Here is an 18,431-nt window from a genome sequence, read left to right on the forward strand (position 1 = left end):
AGCAACCTGTGTGATACGACAAATGTTATTATACATGATATTTTTCGCGGGAGAAATTTTTTTCTCGGGAGCGTTATTGCCGTAATCGAATGTTTAACAAGCTGTATTCTTCTGTGAATATAAACATTTGGCGTCGATATACTACAATGGGATTTCACTCAAAGAATGATCTGTTCGGGCTGTTTGAGACTTTGATTTGGGCTGCTGTAGGGTGCTACGTTCTGATGAGTTTCGTTTGCTGCTTGGTTCATAACGGTAGAGTACAAGCCATCGTTCTCACACGTGGTGGGGATTTGCCACCGGACGAATACACTGAAGTATCGGCAGGCCAAGCACTGACTTTGACCTGCTCTGTGTCGTCGCATCCTGATGACCAAAGGAGCGTTCGTTGGCTGATAGGTAGTCTCGATAATGTGATTACAACGAATTCCGAAATACGGACGGCCGATTCTCGTGTTTCAGTGTATGTGTTTATAGAGAATAATCATCATACTTTCTCTTTACACATTGCAAACGTAACAATATCAGATTCCGGAAGATACATTTGTAGTGCCAGATGGACCGGTAGTTATCCGTATCGCTGGGGCAATGTCTACGTATCAGTAAAGAACTTCCCACAAGAGAGCCCGATATGTTCAAGCAATGCTTCAGACATTTCTCCTGCAAACCAGATTGTGTGGTGTGACTCGATGCAGGGATACCCCAATGTGACCATAAGATGGACCGTGGAATCAACGAGCGAGGAACTAAATGGCACGTTGGAACACTACACAGACGAGACGGGACAAGAACGTGTAAAGAACGTACTTGATTTGTCCCAACTGACGCAGCCGTACGCAAATCTCGTGTGTACGGTCACCGGTTCGGCTTTTCCAGGCCTTAACAAGACCTGCAACATCATCATCATTCTACCGGTCGAACCAATTACATCAAGCCTGCCACCGGCCACTCAGTCTGTCACAACGGTACAGACCAAAACGGACGCTCAATTAACCACAACGGACGCACGTGGTTCGCCTGGTATAAACACTTCAACCCTAGTGCCAGCGGTGGTCATACCTATATTATTGATAACACTCCTTGTCTCACTGATTTGCATCAAACAAAAGCGGCGAGGCCCTGGCTCTAAGAACAGAGACAACAACCCGGGTAGAAATTCCGCAACGAGCACAACAAGAGATGAGAGAAATGTAAGCGTTATCGTCCCATACTCGGTCACCATAATGGATAACAGAGGAGGGACCGAGCGACCCTGTCAACCAGCGGGCGAGACGGGACACCTCGGCGGGAGGAACTCGCGCGAAGCCCCTTATGAAGTTCGAATAGGCCCCGCTGGATCTGCCGTTGTGGAAAAAGAGCCCAACAAATCAAAAGTCACTAACAGCCAAAATCCCAATGTGTCATATATCAACACAGTTTTCGGCAATGCTGATGACTATCTCGTCCCTAACAGCCACGGACCACCGGAAAGTGACTCCCATTACGAGCACGTTAACGTAGATGCTGACAATAAACGCGTTACGGACGTAACAAGTAACACGCCACTGGATGAAACACCGTATGAAGTTCAGCTAGAAGTTTCTAGAAGATCTGCCGATTACATGGAAATACCGGAGCCGAAGACTAATACAGGGGACGGTCACCATCCCAATGACGGTGCACGCTGCAAGAATCCTGCAGACGACGGTGGCTACCTTATCGCCAACTGCCACAGAACACCGGAAGATGACTTTCATAAGTACGAGCAGGTTAACACAAGTGTTGCCGGTAATGGACCCCTTGCGTGAACACTTGGTGGCGCTTTACTCGGACCACCTGAGATCCACGTGCGGGGCGGCCGGTGCGAGAGGCACGGAATTCTTATTATACATTGTGTTGAGGGGGTGTATATTATAGCGTTACGGACTGGACATGCACGTGCCACAAAGTGAATGAAGACTGAACTTCAGACTCAGTACAGATCAGTTTTGTGTGTAGCTAATTAATCAATAAGCATAGAGAAACAACTTAGAGAATCACTTTTAAAGAAAAGTTCAATGGCAATTGCGCCACCAGTAGACTATCGCGGAGAGGACTTTTTGCAGTGCATTATGGGAAAGATTGACTTCCGTGGGGAAAAGTTTGTTTTTTTGTTGTTTGTTTTTGCTTTTATTGGTCGCGCACGATGTTACTATCCAGAGTACAATTGTGCAGCAGATTACTGAAGAATATTATGGATACTGTGACAATAGCAATAAAGTAAAGTTAATTGACGTAATTGTAAAAAATGTAACTGATTTATCGCTTTACAATATTTGCGATTTTGTCAATATCAAAGCTTGTATATATAGCCTAACTTTGTTTTTTAAAGATAAACTCAAAAGCTAAATGACATCATAAGAATAACACACATTTGCTTAGGTTATGATTATGTTAAGGATCTTTTTATTTACAACTCGAACGTCAAATACCAATTCAATGCGGACTAAAAATACTTATAGAAATCGCCTCCTTGCTATTCAGAAAGAGACAGCGGGCACACGTGCCAAGTTGGCCTAGATTAGAAAATATTCAGTTGTTCAATTATATACTGGCAGAAGAAGTGAAAAACAGTATAATGGGAAGAGATTATTAGTTAGTATTAAACTTACTAGTCAAATACATACATAACTTCAGTCAACAAAGTATGGAGTAATTTGAGATGGTTTTATATGTTTTTGGGGGTTCACAGCATCGTCTGGGGGTAACAACTGATGACATATGTTTCCTTAAATCAGTAGGTTTTGGGTTTCAATTTTGTTTTGGGGGTTTTTTTTTGGTTTTCTGGTGGGTTTTTTTTTTGGGGGGGTGGGGGGGGTGGTCGGCAATTTAAACTGGTACATAGTATTGGGGGGGGGTGTTCACATTTTGGTTGTACATTTTCCACAATGTAATTCATATGATCTAACATTTTGACACTTTTACATCAAATTGGATTCAAAATCCACAGAATGTTGCAAACAAAAAAGTGTATTCCGTTCCAGACAGTGAAGCTTAACGACACTGTGAAGCATGTTTTCCAAGAGATGAATTATAATTCAACTTTACAAAATTTAAAATAAAATACCAGTGGCATCAAAACGGTTTCAAGTTTAACATGAATTTACTCTATTGACTCTACAGGTCATAAATTTGCGAACTAAAATAAATACAAACTTTACCACTGCCTTCAAAGCATTCTGAGAGGGACAGGGGCAGGGGGGGGGGGGGGGGGGGGGGGGTGGGCCTGGGTGCAGTGTGACGCCCTCCTTTTGCTCACAAGTTATAAGAAGAAACATTGGCTGCAAAAGAAACAATTTCAGCATACACATCTCCATGCAATCTAGAATTTCAAATGTAAGGCCCATTTTTTATTCTTTATTAACATTTATTCCATGTGTCAGAACCACCCCCCCCCCCCCTTTCTCCAAATCCCAGACCCTCCCATTCGGTGGGGGAAAGGACATGCATTCCTGTCTCGATTGACGTTCATGTGGGAGTCTATCAAACAGCACCGCATACTCGTCACGAGCTCTTGTCCGGTCTAGGGTTTGCCTGGTTCCGGCTGGGGTATCCGATACTTCGACATGTCACTCTCTAGATTATAGAAGTACCAGTCGTCATACGTGGGGACCTCATAGGTGTACAAAGGGGGCGCTTCACTGGCAGATGCCTTGGGCGTGTCAGAGATAGGCTCTGGAATTAATGGAAAAAAACAACCAAAAGACTGTATTTCACCAGCTTGGTAATACAAACTCTTATATTTATTATTAACTTTTGGAGGGGTAGATGCTTCAAATTTATTCATCACACCATTTGGGCTATGGTACTTTATTAAATTGTGACACAAATGATTATTGTATGGCATTATGGTCAAGCTTTGTTCCTTTCATTTTCCCGATTTTCTTTTAATAATTATGTAACTGCATGGCTCAGCCATTGTGAATGCATACAAGTTGAGCCTTGGTGCAATATAAGACACTAAAACGAAGCTGATTGGACAAAGTAAACTGGCACAGTAAATACTGTGAAGTCTCTAGCACAATGTTAAATTCACTAAGCAGACAATTACTACACAAAATATTACTATCTCAAGATTTGGGTAACGTTTTAACCAACATCTGGAATCCCAGTCATTTTTCGAACCTTGTTTTGCAGCCTTTTTCTTGTCTCCTTTGGCTGTTGGCTTGGCTGTCCCTGATGCCTTGCTGCTAGCCAATCGCTGGCTTTGTCTCATGTATACTCCAGCCTGTGATTGAAATTAAAGAACTGCAGTGTCATATACGATGAATATCACAAACCAGGCAGCATTTCTTTTCTTTCTTTTTTCTTTTTAGTGAAGACGATGTGAAATTGTACTTTGAATTTGTAAGAAGTTTCAAAGAAAATCACAAATGTTTTCTCATTAAATTTGTTTGTCAAGTAATTGCAGGGCTGTGGATTCGTGCTCTGAGAAACCATGTCGGTAGTTTTGGTGGAATCATGTACAGCACGTTGAAGCTTTCCCTAAAATTTTAAATATCCCAACTATAAATTTGAAGAAGAAACATACGCTAGGCCGATTTTGAGCCAGGGATCTTTCGAATCCATAGCCTGGCTAATCTCACCAAGCTCACTACACTGTGGCACTGCCATGACTGCAGCTCCATGATCGCTGGCCATTCACCGTAACATTCATATGCACAATAGCATGACGTCCGTTTTCTTTTATCAGGAATGAACATATTTTCACGGCAAAAAAAAGTTGAGAACTAGGCCCTATTGCCGGTGACGGCAAAATATTAAAGGCCAAAGAGCCTATGCCAAAATATTCGATCTAAAAGAACACCCTTGTACTCCAGAGTACTTTGCATGGGATATTACGGAAAGAAAACCAAAGTTAAATAGATTTTAAAGCCGGAATTTACCAGCTGAAATCTTGGAAAATTCCAGACGACATTTTTCACGGAGGCTGCCATCTTGATCGAATGGCCAATTGAGGGCGCTCTTCATCACATGTTCCAAGATGGCGCTGTCCGCGAAGGAGCTGGCGAGTCTTCTCAAGTGAGGATTTCACGAGTATTTCATTTTGTATATTACTGTGCTTGGCCATGTCTCTATTCAAAGAGAAGACTTCTGTGGGAAATCAAGTTGTTTTGCTTTTCAATAACAATACATTTTATAGATTATCAGTGACCTGAAAACATTGATATGGCGTGTAAAAAAACGTTAGGATAGCCGGCTGTGGTTGATGTTGCGTGCACATTCATGATAAATGTCAGACAAGTCGACCGTTGAGACAACTCGACTCGGGACAAGTCGACCGTTGAGACAACTCGACCGTTGAGACAAGTCGACCGTTGAGACAACTCGACTTGGGATAGCCCCATAAATGTGGCCTATTTACTGGACTGCCTCCGTAAACATAGGCCACACATCCACATGTACAAAAATCGTGTCGACGGAGCCAAATTTTGATTTTCACATTTAGGCTTAGTTTGTAGGTTTTTTTGCTTTAGAAGCATACTCACCCTCTTTATAGGCTAATCAGAAAGTGCTGCCTTTTTCAGATGTATATTTTTCGTGAAATTTCCAGATTCATTTTACACGTTTGTGTATCAAAATTTCAACATGAAATTTCACAAAAATTAGACATCTGAAAAAGGCAGCACTTTCTGATTAGCCTATAAAGAGGGTGAGTATGCTTCTAAAGCAAAAAAAACCTACAAACTAAGCCTAAATGTGAAAATCAAAATTTGGCTCCGTCGACACGATTTTTGTACATGTGGATGTGTGGCCTATGTTTACGGAGGCAGTCCAGTAAATAGGCCACATTTATGGGGCTAGACTTGGGACAACTCGACCGTTGAGACAGCTAACGTGCACGGCACGTGCACGGTACGGCCACGCGGTTGACCGGAGATGCGCGCACAGGCCCGGCAAATTCGAACGATGTGCACGGACAATCACGCTGCGCTACATCGGCTCTGCTCTGTTATGTGTCATAACTACCAAACGGCGATCAGCCGCCGTCAAAATCCCGGTACTATCCCCAAAACTAGGCCCAAAAACGAGGCGACTTATCTCAACGGTCGACTTGTCTTTCCAGTTATCGCACATACGGTCGAGTTGTCTCAACGGTCGAGTTGTCTCAACGGGCGACTTGTCCCGAGTCGAGTTGTCTCAACGGTCGACTTGTCTGACCCCCTTCATGATTCCCACATGTTCACAACATGGCAGTCGACACTTGATTCGCTGACAAGTGTCAGTGAATATCTATTCCATATAAAATTATCAATGGTCTCTTTCCTATCATTGTAGTTTCAATTGTTTTCTTTTCTCCTATTTTATTTATTTGGGCCTACTCCTAGGCATATTTATTGATTGATTGATTTTTTTTTGATTTTTTTTTTGGGGGGGGGGGTTGAATAATTTCAGATGGGGAGGGAGGGGGGGGGGGGCTGGGAGTGTCTATGTTTGCTTGACTTTTCTTTACAGGTATATTGACAAGAACTTGGGCAGGGAATTAGTTCCAAGTACATCACTTGTCACTCTGTGCTCAAATCCTATATGAGACTGGTCTGACAAATTTCAAGTGTTTTCTCAGTAAATGCTTCAATATTTGCTCTGCTAAATTTGACTTTTTATGACATGTTATCACTTTCTGATGGCTGATAAAACTGCAGGGACAAATTAGTGATGGACAGGTTGGGAATCTTTCTGAAGTGCACTGTAATTGTCAAGCTGCCTTGTATTTTCGTATGAATTTGTTTCATTACTTAATTTTGAACAGTTTTGCTGTCGGAGGACCAGGTCAGCACCAGTTCCTTTGAGATTCTCGCCACCAATTTCCATCATGCATTCAGGATGCAGGACCATTACAAAGTTGGCTCAGCCCTGGTGAGTTTACATACAAACGACTTATGCCTTTGATTGTAGCTGGAGTACCCAGCCCTAAATTTTATCATTGGGTTGTCATTTAGGGCTGGAGGACATTTTTCACGCGAACCAGCAGAGTTGGCAGGTCCAAATTTTGTCCCTGTTACACACTAATTTCAACTGGAACTCACCCAAACCTTGCCTGGAAAACCATTACACAGGTCCTTGAAGTAAAAAGCGATCCACGATGAAGATTCAGCCTACAATTGAAGTGAAAAAAGGAGTCATAAACCGACAACCGTGCGGTCATGGCGAGGACCGCAATTGGATTTGTGCACAGCGCGTTTACCAGTTCGTTCTTGCCGGCTGCGCTGGCTGATGGCGCATGACGTCACTAATGCAGAAGCGGAATACCCGACGACTGTTGACGTTTACCACTCGCATCATAGCTGCGATACTGGACGGCAACCAAAGTTGGCCGGTTATCGTGCATGAAACAGTCGTCGGGTATTCCGTTTCCGCGTGACGTCAAATTTTTTTTGGACCTGCCAACTCTGCTGGTTCGCGTGAAAAATGTCCTCCAGCCCTAAATGACAACCCAATGATAAAATTTAGGGCTGGGTAACTCCAGCTACTTTGATTGTAAATACACTGTGATAACCTGACATACAATTCTTGTGATTGTCTTGTGATTGCTAAGGCCGAGAAAATTTGTTGTATGTTTACGGTAACTCCCTAAGAAATATTGAGGTAAAAAGGTAGGACAATATTTTAATTTTGTTACTTTTTGTGTACATTTGTCTGTCTTTTATTCTTAGTTTGTTTACCTTTAACATGCTTCTGTTTAACCCTAACCCCAGAGGCCCTTTTTGCTAGCAACCATCCTCAATCCTCCAAAATTCACCAGTATTTTTCACTTATGTTCAAATGACGGATAGGCAAACCCAGCACCTTAAACCCTTTAAAATCATCAGACAGTCCTGCCTGTCAAAATGCAATCATCCTGAATTTTCCAAACTCTTCCAAAACCGTCAGGAGGATTGAGGTATAAGGGGTTATTAACCTCTTTAATTTTGTAGTTAGGCCAAACGAAAGTATTTCTGTTTTCGGTTTCCCTACCTACCTTATTCTGACAGCCCATATCCTGATTTTTAATGGGAAAAAAATGAGGGGAAAAAACCCTCCGAAAACCATCAATTTCTACCTTTTACCCTAGACAACACACACATGCTTCCATATGATCGAGCACCAAAAAAAAATTGGCCAAAAAAAAAAATTCCCTACCTACCTACGCTATAATCGGAAGCAGAACTTTCTTTGTGTTTGCCTTACCCAAAAACGCACAAAAACGCTCAGGGAAGAGTTTAAGAAAAAGTGTACTTTATTTTAAATAAAATGCGGCAAAGAAAATTTTGAACTTGATTTTGAACTTGATTTGGCCTTACAAATCCAGGTAGGTCAGGCAATTGTGAACACAATTTTTTTTTTGGGGGGGGGGCCTGAATAAGCTCGTGAAGAACTTGGATCTTTCATCTTTAAACATTCCTGACTTCTTTCTTCCATCCAGGTCCTACTATTACAGAACCAAGATCTCCTCCCCTCCGCAGCACAACGATTGGTGGCGCTCTTCTATCTCTGGGAAATGCATCGTAACGAACCGATAGGAAACAACCCTTTTGCCCCCGTGTTCTCCCATTTGCTAGTAAGTTTTATTAAAACGTGTGGAGTACTGTGGCCTCGTGGTTAAGGGCACTGATTCGTGGTCTGCGGGTAAAGCTGCAGGTTGTGGGTTCGAGTCCTGGCGGGGTCATGGTGCGTGTGCCCTTGGGCAAGGCACTTTGTCACTCATTGCTTCTCTCCACCAAGGAGTAAATGGGTACCTGTGAGGGCAGAGATGGTTATTGTGATTGAATTAGCTTCCTTGCGCCTAACAGGCTGCATCGAGCTGTATACTCCCCAGGGAGCTGAGATGGTATTTGGAATGTTTCATGGGCCCAATGAGCAGGGGTAATAATGATGTAGCGCCTTGAGCACCAGTCCTGGTGGATACGTGCGCTTTATAAATATCCACTATTATTATTATTATTAACTTGTTTGAGCAGAGACCAGAAAAAGTAGAGTGTCAACAATAAAGACAAAAAAGAACATTTAAACTACTGCAAACCTTAACTTACTATTGCCCAAGAGTTGCATATTATTATTTATATCAGGTTTCCAGTTGTAAAAATAATTCAGCGAATTGTAAAAAGTACCCGGTCGACTGCAATATTATGTCAGTAAAAGTACCTGGATGAGTACCATGTTACTTTTGATATTATCCTCATCCAAGCACTTTCACTGGTTCCCGCACAATCTGGAGCGTAGAAACTCACAGTTGTCAACCAGTCAACAGAGCGTAGCGCGGTACCGACGCAGCGCAGCAGGATATTACGCAACAACTAGAGTGGCAGCTTCGAAGGGTGCAAAATTTGCTTCAGTGAGCGAAGAATACTTGGAAGAAATTTGAGAAATAAAACTGTCCTGAACTTTATATCGTGCGGATCAAGTCAAATAAAAAGAATGATATTAAAGTGACTCAAAAATCAAGAAAAGCTTGTTGCTACCCGAAATATACTGCAGAGATTACTTAATCTGACTACTGCAGCAGTAGAATGATGCTAAAGTGAGGACCGTGAGGTCCACAAAAGAATAGAAATTTAGAAATAATTTTAATTAGAAATTTAGAAGTAAGAGAGGATGTACTGCTGTACATGTAGACAAATGTTTTGCCTAATAATGAAGCAGTTTTTCTATCTAGGAATGAATCACAATCCACATGGAACATTCTAACTGGAACAGGAATATTTGGCAAAAAAATTAACACTTCAGATGCTCCATCGGGTAGCGGTTTCAATAGATGCAAACTTTTATGTTTTCTGAATCAATTTTTCTTTCAAGGCTGGCGCAGAGGATGACACCGCCAACAATCTGGTCAGAATGCCGCCCATCGGGAAGGCCGAGAGGTACTTCCTGTCGCAGCTTGTCTCATCATCTGGAAGTCCTCAGAGAGAGGTAAGGCATGTAAAAGGAGACAGGCATCGTGAGATGCTTTCATCTGTACCAAGCTGTGTATCTTGCAATGTTTAGCAGTGAGCTAGCTGGAGTTATCAAGCCCTAAATTTTATCATTGGGTTGTCATTTAGGGCTGGAGGAAGCTTTTCATGCAAACCAGCAGAGTTGGCAGGTCCCAAAAAAATTTGGAAAAATCTTCATCGTGGATCGTTTTTTACTTCAAGGACCTGTGTAATGGTTATTCCAGGCAAGGTTTGGGTGAGTTCCAGTTGAAATTAGTGTGTAACAGGGACAAAATTGAATTTTTTTTTGGACCTGCCAACTCTGCTGGTTCGCGTTAAAAGCTTCCTCCAGCCCTAAATGACAACCCAATGATAAAATTTAGGGCTGGATAACTCCAGCTAGCAGTGAGCAAGGATTGTGGGGTTTTGACAATTTATTATTACTTTTTTTTAGCATAAGTGAACCTTTGGTATGCATCAACTTTTTTGTCACGGCGAACGAATCATGCATACTTTTCTTCTCATCAGCTTTTCAAGAAGGTGCCTCGACAGATCGTAGTGATGGACCCAGGCCCTAACCCCCCACCCATCGACCTGACTGGTCTACAGTTAGCTCTCGCCGAGAGACAGTCCGAGTTGCCGCTACAGAGCCGGGCGGGGCTGTCCTGTATCATGAGTGATCCTGACCCAGATGTTGGGTAGGTAACATTTGTGATGAATGTTTCTGCCGGACACAAAGGCCGGCTTATTGACGTCTGATTGAGTGAGTGACTGAGTTGCTGACCTGGTGACTGACGGACTTATTACTGCCTGACGGACTGACTGACTCCCCCCCCCCCCCCCCCCCCCACAAAATTGACTAAGTTACTGACTGAGAGTGAAAGTAGCTGAAGTCGTAAGGGAGCTTAATACTAGTCGGCGAGAAAGCCGAAGCAAATTCAAAAGGTGAAATTGTGACGTCTTAGGAAGTTTTGCACGCGCTGTGAATTCACAAAAGTTAAACGCATTTCAACTCCGGCAAATTTTGCAGTGAATGTTTCCCAACTTCAGCTTTCCCTTTGCATTCGCATTGGCATTCACATCGCATTTGCGTGAAGTCTAAATCGGCCATAGTCAATTAATTCAGACGTAGCCTTCAGTTCAGTGAATGTTTCCCAACTTCAAATTTCCCTTTGCATTCGCATTCCCATTCCCATGAAGTCTAAATCAGCCATAGTCAATTAATTCAGACATGGCCTTCAATTCGGTGGATGTTTCACGAATTCAAATTTCCCTATGCATTCGCATTGGCATTTGCATCGCATTTGCGTTAAGTCCAAACCAGCCCTAACCAATTAAATTAATTCAGACGCGGCCGTCAATGAACGGATTGTAATTTCCTCCCCGTAGATCCACGTATGATGCCGAGATGGCTTCCAGTGTGATGGAGAGCCTGATGTGCGGCAACAAACCACCGATGGATGCCAGCTTCAGACCGGAACTGATTCGGTTAGCCCCGCCCCTCCACGTCTGCGAGGACGAGGTAAGACTTAGCACTTTTACTTAGAACATCAAACTTATTGATAATTTGTTATTGTATTTCTTCGCATCAGTGCAACAAGGTTGTAAGTCATTCTGCAACAAAGTCATATCGCGTGAATACGCTTCGTGTCGTATCTCGACGTCCATTGACTTTGTGTGTACATCCAAGTTATTTTAAGTGAAATACGACCTTTTAACATTCTGACGCTCGCGGTTCACGTACCGCCCATTTTAGGCGATGCCACCTTGTTGCACGGAGGCGACGATTTTTAGAACTTTTACTTTTGGCAGTTGACATTTGACATTATACAAGTAACCCATAAGCTCTTGTTTTTCGTTGTACATGGACTCCTTGATGAATCCATAAGTACTGGGGCAGTTTGGGCAGTTCGGGGCGGTATAGGGATAACAGCAAAAGCAAATTTGGGCAGTACAGGTGCTAGGAACTACTGGGCTTATAATGAACAGCAGATGTTGACCCATCTTTACTTTTTAATATTTTGCCGCGTTTTCTATGTCAAAATGCAGCTGCTTTAAGCACATGCTCCAATTTTTTTACATATGCAGGAATGTTCAATTTACAACATTTAAAAAGTTTGTTGAATTATTTCGTTTTGTCAGTTGGTGTGGATGAATCCAGTCACGGCCGACCACAATCTAGCGTGGGATCACACCATGTGCGTCAACAACAGCGCCGGAATTGAGGTCAAGCGACTGATGACCAAAGCATTCAAGGAAACGTTGATGCTTCCCCAGCAGCAACAGTTGCTGAGTGAGCTGGAGAAAGATCCCAAGCTGGTCTACCACATTGGGCTGACACCCCTCAAGGTGGGTACCAGGGTGTAGGCAAACTGGGTGAAGGGGGGCTTTTATGGCGAGGGCAAGGGGTGGGTACCCCAGCAGCAACAGTTGGTCAGTGAGCTAGAGAAAGATCCCAAGCTGGTGTACCACATTGGGCTGACACCCCACAAGGTGGGTACCAGGGTGTGGGCAAACTGGGTGAATGGGTGCTTGTTGGTGGTGAATTTGGGTGTAAGAATTTCAAAGTGATCTACAACCAGAGGTTAACCCCACAAAAGTGTGTCACAGGGTGTAGGCAAACTGGCTAAATGGGTCACATAGGGGTGCGAGGATCCCAAACCGGTTTAACACATTAGGATAATACCCCTCATGGTGGGTGTTATGGGCGTAGGCAGACTGGGTGAATGGGTTCATAGATGGACGAAAATGGAATCGTAAGGATCCCATGGGGCTAACGCCCACAAGGTGTAGGCAAAATGGGTGGAGGGGTGCATGGTGGCAAATTGGTGACTCAAGGATGCAGAATTGGTGTCCCATATTAGACATTCTGAAGTAATAATACGTTCTCTATAAACCTTCATAATATGTTTTGTCCAAATACTTTCCAGCTTCCTGGTCTGGTGGAGCACAATCCCATCGTGGCCATTGAGGTCCTCCTGAGGCTGATGCAATCCAATCAGATCACGGAGTACTTCTCCGTCCTGGTCAACATGGACATGTCGTTACACTCCATGGAAGTCGTCAACCGACTCACAACGGTAAATAACAAAAATGATAATGTGCTGCCTATCTAGTGCTTTATACCGAAGCTCCTGAAGTGTTTCTCCAGTATTACCCCTGTTCATCAGGCCATGAGACTAGTTTTCTGCAGCAGCTCGATTTAGCCCAATCTGGTCTGTACCTTCACCGGTACCCATTTAGTCTCCTGGGTGGAGAGAGACAATTGTAGTAAAGTGTCTTGCCCAAGAACACAAGCATCGGCACAATCTGGTCTCTACCCTCACAGGTACCCATTTGTACTCCTGGGTGGAGAGAGGCAATTGTAGTAAAGTGTCTTGCCCAAGAACACAAGCATCAGCGCAATCTGGTCTCTACCCTCACAGGTACCCATTTGTACTCCTGGGTGGAGAGAGGCAATTGTAGTAAAGTGCCTTGCCCAAGAACACAAGCATTAGCGCAATCTGGTCTCTACCCGCACAGGTACCTATTTGTACTCCTGGGTTGAGAGAGGCAATTGTAGTAAAGTGTCTTGCCCAAGAAAACAAGCATCAGAGCAATCTGGTCTCTACCCTCACAGGTACCCATTTGTACTCCTTGATGGAGAGAGGCAATTGTAGTAAAGTGCCTTGCCCAAGAACACAAGCATCAGCGCAATCTGGCCTCTACCCTCACATGTACCCCGTTATACTCCTGGGTGGCGAGAGACAATTGTAGTAAAGTGTCTTGCCCAAGAACACAAGCATCAGCGCAATCTGGCCTCTACCCTCACAGGTACCCATTTGTACTCCTGGGTGGAGAGAGGCAATTGTAGTAAAGTGTCTTGCCCAAGAAAACAAGCATCAGAGCAATCTGGCCTCTACCCTCACAGGTACCCATTTATACTCCTGGGCGGAGAGAAGCAATTGTAGTAAAGTGTCTTGCCCGAGGACACAAGCACCATTTCCCTGTCAAGAGGTCAGATTTCTGCAGAGGCTTGAGAGCCGTGCAGTCTGGTCGCTACCCTCAGAGGTACCCAATTTGTACTCCTGGATGGAGGGAGACGATTGTAGTAAAGTGTTTTGCCCAAGAACACAAGCACTTTGTAACCCATCAGGAATTAAACGGGTGTTTTTTTTCTGCAACAAATTTGCCAGTTTGCAAAGTTATGTTATCATTAATCCAGCAAAAAACTCCGCTTAAAAAAAGTGCAAAGAAAGATTTTTGATTAAATTACTTGTTACCAGAATTTCACAGATGCCTGAGAGTGTCGTCTTTTCCTTCAGGTTTCTGTCAAATAATATTTTTTTACAAATTATTGCAGGCTGTTGAATTGCCTCAAGAGTTTGTCCATCTGTACATCTCCAACTGCATCACGACGTGCGAAACCATCAAAGACAAGTACATGCAGAACAGACTTGTCAGATTGGTAAGTAGTAGCCATAGACTGGACTCTTTTGAGTTTGTTGTCAAGTTTGGAACTGGGACTAGATTAACCCCAACCCTCCTCGATCCTCCAAAATCCTCCTAGCGGTTTTGGAGAATTTTGGAGGATTGAGGATGAACGGTGTTTGAGAAACACAAGGATTTTGGAGGATTAAGAATTAATGTTGTTGAAGCACATGAGGATTTTGGAGGATTGAGGATGAATGGTGTTTGAATAAAGAGTAGGATTTTGCAGGATTAAAGATGAATGCATTTTGAGAGGCAGGACTGTCTGATCATTTTGAAGGATTGAGGCGCATGGCATCCTTCATTTGAACATGAGTGAACAATTTTGGAGGATTTTGGAGGATTGAGGATGGTTCCTAGCAAAGAGGCCCTAGGGGGTTAGGGTTAAAGGCGTATATGATCATTTGCATTTATCCCAAAAGTAACCCAGCAAATCATCATCTAAAAGCTAACCTTGATTAAAGGTCGTACTGGTAGTTAACACCCCTAACCACTAGGCCACACCCCTTTATCAGGTAAGAACCGTGAAAAACTTCTTCATCGGCCTAGGTGGGATTGGAACCCGGGCCAAAGATTTACCATTGTACCAGCCCATTATTATCACTCTTGTCTTTTTGTGATTTTACAGGTGTGTGTGTTTCTCCAGTCGCTCATACGGAATAAAATCATCAATGTGAAGGTATGTCGAATGCTGAACTCAAAAGTTCTCACATTTCAAAATTTTAATTTTATTACCAGTAGATTTCATGGATGGAAAACAACCTCCATGGACCATCTACTTTTGAAAAGACTTCTTGAAATGTAATTCATTGTCAGTTAAAGTGCAAGTGCTGATCAGAATAAAATCAAAATTCAGTGAGAAGACATTTACTAGTAACAGAGGACGAACATTGACACGTGAATGCCATTGTCAAGAATTGATTTCAATAGCTTGTCTTGTGATTAACTAGTGATGGATTTGTGGTTAATTGTAATGATTATGTGATTAAACTTTGATGACCTATGATTGTCTTCTTATTGACTTGTGATAACTTATGATAGCTTGTGATGACTTGTGACAACTTTTGATGGCTTGCTGTGACTTGTGATTGACTTGTGATGGTTTGTCGTGACTTGTGATGGCTTGTAGTGACTTGTTATGACTTGATGATCATTTTTGACAACTTGTGATGGCTTGTGATGACCGTTGATGACTTGTGATGACTTAAGATGGCTTGTGATGACTTGTGATGACTTGTGATGATTTGTGATGGCTTGTGATGACTAGTGATCGCTTGTGATGATGCGCTGGCTTTAGTGATTCAGTACTTGGTAATTGACTCTCAACGACTTCAGATGACTTAAGATAACATATGACTGTCTTGCAACGACTTGAAATTGACTTGTGATGACTTATGATCACTTATGATGACATGATAAAGTCTCTGCTCTTGCTTATCCACAGGAATGCAGGCAATTTTTCTTTGAGATGATAATTCCCTTTTTTGTACCTCCCCCTCCACTTTTCCTATCTCTAGGATCTTTCCATTGAGATGCAGGCTTTCTGCATTGAGTTCAGCCACATCCGTGAGGCGGCCGGCCTGTTCCGACTTCTCAAGACGTTGGACAGTGAGCAACAACAGCAACAGACGCAACCCCAGACCCAACCGACGGCCCACAAGAAGTAGAGCTCCTTCAGATGGGCAAACTTCAATGCCCGACTATACCCAGCACAATATGAGATGGACGGGTACCCTATGCAAACCCCTAGACTATTGTTACCTAACACATCCCCTCTAGATATCTCAAAAGATTTCCTGAGATTCTGGTAACACAATGACCAACACAAAGAAGGGGGGGGGGCTCCCTCCGTCTCATATCGTGCTACATATCCCAAATTCATCGCTTTGACAAATTTCAGTTAGACTCTACACTTTATTGCTTGCACTAAGGTCTTCCTTGTGTGATATGAACAGTTGCCTACATTAGATTAGGAAGGGCCCCTAGTTAAGCCGTTAAAACTTATTTAAGAAATTTGAACTGAGTTCACCGTAATGATTGGCATCAAATAGATCTCTCTCATAGGACGCCATCTTCGTAGGAAAGTTACAACTGCGTGTTCAACGCCACCAGATCCGTATGCGCGCAGTGTGCAAAATGTTCTAAAAACGCGCCCGTGTTGCTCGAAATTTCTTTGAAATACAGCGCAGCCGCTGCGCGTCACAAAAATTTGATGTGTGCTCAACGCCATTGACGAGAGACTATTTCAATAAGTTATATCTAGTGAAACAAAGCTGATGTCGAAAAAAAAAACAACAGGGTGAGTAAAACAAAAGTCGAAACCCAAATGTCGGGACCATTGTTTTAGTGAAGTTGTGCATGTAGCACTTTCAAACTCTAGGATATGAAAGCTAAATTCATAAGCTTTGTTTTAGTACAAGAATCATTCAAATCACTTGTATACTTTTCAAGTTATGGAGTTTTAAACACAACCGCCGTTTTAAGGTTCTGTCAATGGATCACAAAAAAGTTAAGTGTTCTTTCTGCAAAAAAAAAAAAGAGATGACATAGGGATGTGTGTGAACTGTTTTCATTTTGCTGAAAGAACACACACCTTTTTTTGTGATCCGTGGACAGAACTTTTAAACGGTGGTTGTGTTTAAACTCCGTAACTTAAAAAGTACCTCAGTGATTTGAATGATTCTTGTACTTAAAGAAAGCTTATGAATTGGGCTTTCATATCCTAGATTTTGAAAGTGCTACATGCAGAACTTGGTCTCGACATTTGGGTTTCCTTTTTTTTTTTGACTCGCCCTGTATTTTTAAACTTCCATTTTGAAACTGCTGTTTACAGTGTAAGGGAAAAATACCAGATATTGGGCAGTAAATTATCTTTGACGATGAACTGAACACAGAATGAATTTTGTATTGATTAGCTTGTTGCTCTTTGCGTAGCACTCAATTATGCAGTCACCGTTTGTTTTGTTAATATTGATTGGTTCTGCCTGGAGCAAGTGCGATGGAGAATGTGCCCTTGGAGCCTGTCCAGCTGTTGTATGTATGTGTAATTATGTAAATAAACCACACAGTTGACCGTTTTTTTGACTAAAAATAATTGTTCTGGCTTGCCATTCAATTTGTTCGCCTCACATTTTTATCAAATTTGGCCACAAATTAACTTTTCTCCAAACATTGCAGGAATGTGTTCCAGGGTCCATTAGGCATCTTTCATGCAAGTTTGAAGCAATTTTATTTTTTGGAAATTTTTAAAAAAAAAAAGCAAGGGGTTAACCTTACATTTTTAATCAAATTTGGCCAAAAATTAACTTTTCTCCAAACAATACAGGAATTCCTTTGGAATATCCATCCGTCCAGAAATTGCATTGGAATGTGTTCCGGGGTCCTTTAGGCATCTTTCCTGCAAGTTTGAAGCAATTTTATTTTTTGGCCAAAATTTAAAAAAAAATGCTAGGGGTTAGCCTTACATTTTTAATCAAATTTGGACAAAAATGTACTTTTCTCCAAACAACACAGCAATTCCTTTGAAATGTCCATGCGTCCAGAAATCGAATTGGAATGTGTTCTAGGGTCCTTTAGGCAGCTTTCCAGCAAGTTTGAAGCAATATTATTTTTTGGCCAAAATTTTAAAAAAATGCAAGCGGTTAGCCTTACCTTTTTAATCAAATTTGGTCAAAAATGTACTTTTCTCCGAACAATACAGCAATTCCTGTGAAATGTCCATGCGTCCAGAAATCGAATTGGAATGTGTTCTGGGGTCCATGAGGCATCTTTTCTGCAAGTTTGCAGCAATTTTATTTTTTGGACAAATTTCGGAAAAAAGCAAGGGGTTAGCCTTACATTTTTAATCAAATTTGGCCAAAAATTAACTTTTCTTCAAACAATACAGGAATTCCTTTGAAAAGTCCATCTGTCCACAAACGGCATTGGAATGTGTTCTGGAGTCCTTTGGGCATCTTTTCTGCAAGTTTGAAGCAACTTTATTTTGGGGGCAAAATTCAAAAACATACAAGGGGTTAGCCTTACATTTTTAATCAAATTTGGCCAAAAATGTAC

At 42.3% G+C, this 18,431-nt stretch overlaps 3 protein-coding genes across 3 annotated transcripts; 2 read left to right on the forward strand and 1 right to left on the reverse strand.

The window, feature by feature from the left end:
* Positions 1-146: 146 nt before the first annotated feature.
* Positions 147-1,803, forward strand: LOC119725386. The gene has a single exon (XM_038196792.1). The coding sequence runs from the start codon at positions 147-149 to the stop codon at positions 1,785-1,787; it is 1,641 nt and encodes a 546-aa protein (XP_038052720.1). The 3' UTR covers positions 1,788-1,803.
* Positions 1,804-2,825: 1,022 nt separating this feature from the next.
* Positions 2,826-4,984, reverse strand: LOC119725634. Its single transcript, XM_038197113.1, has 3 exons — positions 4,905-4,984; positions 4,144-4,246; positions 2,826-3,693 (listed from the first exon to the last, which is right to left on the reverse strand). The coding sequence occupies exons 1-3, from the start codon at positions 4,953-4,955 to the stop codon at positions 3,542-3,544; spliced, it is 306 nt and encodes a 101-aa protein (XP_038053041.1). The 5' UTR covers positions 4,956-4,984; the 3' UTR covers positions 2,826-3,541.
* LOC119725633 (CCR4-NOT transcription complex subunit 11-like) lies at positions 4,936-16,683 on the forward strand. The gene is made up of 11 exons (XM_038197112.1): positions 4,936-5,040; positions 6,771-6,876; positions 8,423-8,557; positions 9,793-9,906; positions 10,437-10,606; positions 11,298-11,430; positions 12,051-12,257; positions 12,839-12,988; positions 14,251-14,355; positions 15,007-15,057; positions 15,896-16,683. Exons 1-11 carry the CDS (start codon positions 5,003-5,005, stop codon positions 16,043-16,045), a joined length of 1,359 nt encoding a protein of 452 aa, XP_038053040.1. The 5' UTR covers positions 4,936-5,002; the 3' UTR covers positions 16,046-16,683.
* The last annotated feature ends 1,748 nt before the right edge of the window (positions 16,684-18,431 follow it).

The sequence above is a fragment of the Patiria miniata genome, unplaced genomic scaffold, assembly GCF_015706575.1.
Source record: "Patiria miniata isolate m_02_andy unplaced genomic scaffold, ASM1570657v1 HiC_scaffold_19, whole genome shotgun sequence".
Taxonomy (NCBI): Eukaryota; Metazoa; Echinodermata; class Asteroidea; order Valvatida; family Asterinidae; genus Patiria; species Patiria miniata.

What these genes read in the sequence shown, in the direction of transcription:
- LOC119725634 (XM_038197113.1), bottom strand. Translation starts at nt 4,955, where the DNA reads ATGGCAGCCTCCGTGAAAAATGTCGTCTGGAATTTTCCAAGATTTCAG. An exon ending in ATTTTCCAAGATTTCAGCTG is followed by an intron (nt 4,247 to 4,904) that starts GTAAATTCCGGC and finishes TTTCAATCACAG; the next exon opens with GCTGGAGTATACATGAGACA. An exon ending in GAAAAAGGCTGCAAAACAAG is followed by an intron (nt 3,694 to 4,143) that starts GTTCGAAAAATG and finishes CATTAATTCCAG; the next exon opens with AGCCTATCTCTGACACGCCC.
- LOC119725633 (XM_038197112.1), top strand. Translation starts at nt 5,003, where the DNA reads ATGGCGCTGTCCGCGAAGGAGCTGGCGAGTCTTCTCAA. An exon ending in TCGTCAACCGACTCACAACG is followed by an intron (nt 12,989 to 14,250) that starts GTAAATAACAAA and finishes AAATTATTGCAG; the next exon opens with GCTGTTGAATTGCCTCAAGA. An exon ending in ATAAAATCATCAATGTGAAG is followed by an intron (nt 15,058 to 15,895) that starts GTATGTCGAATG and finishes TCCTATCTCTAG; the next exon opens with GATCTTTCCATTGAGATGCA.
- LOC119725386 (XM_038196792.1), top strand. Translation starts at nt 147, where the DNA reads ATGGGATTTCACTCAAAGAATGATCTGTTCGGGCTGTTTGAGACTTTG.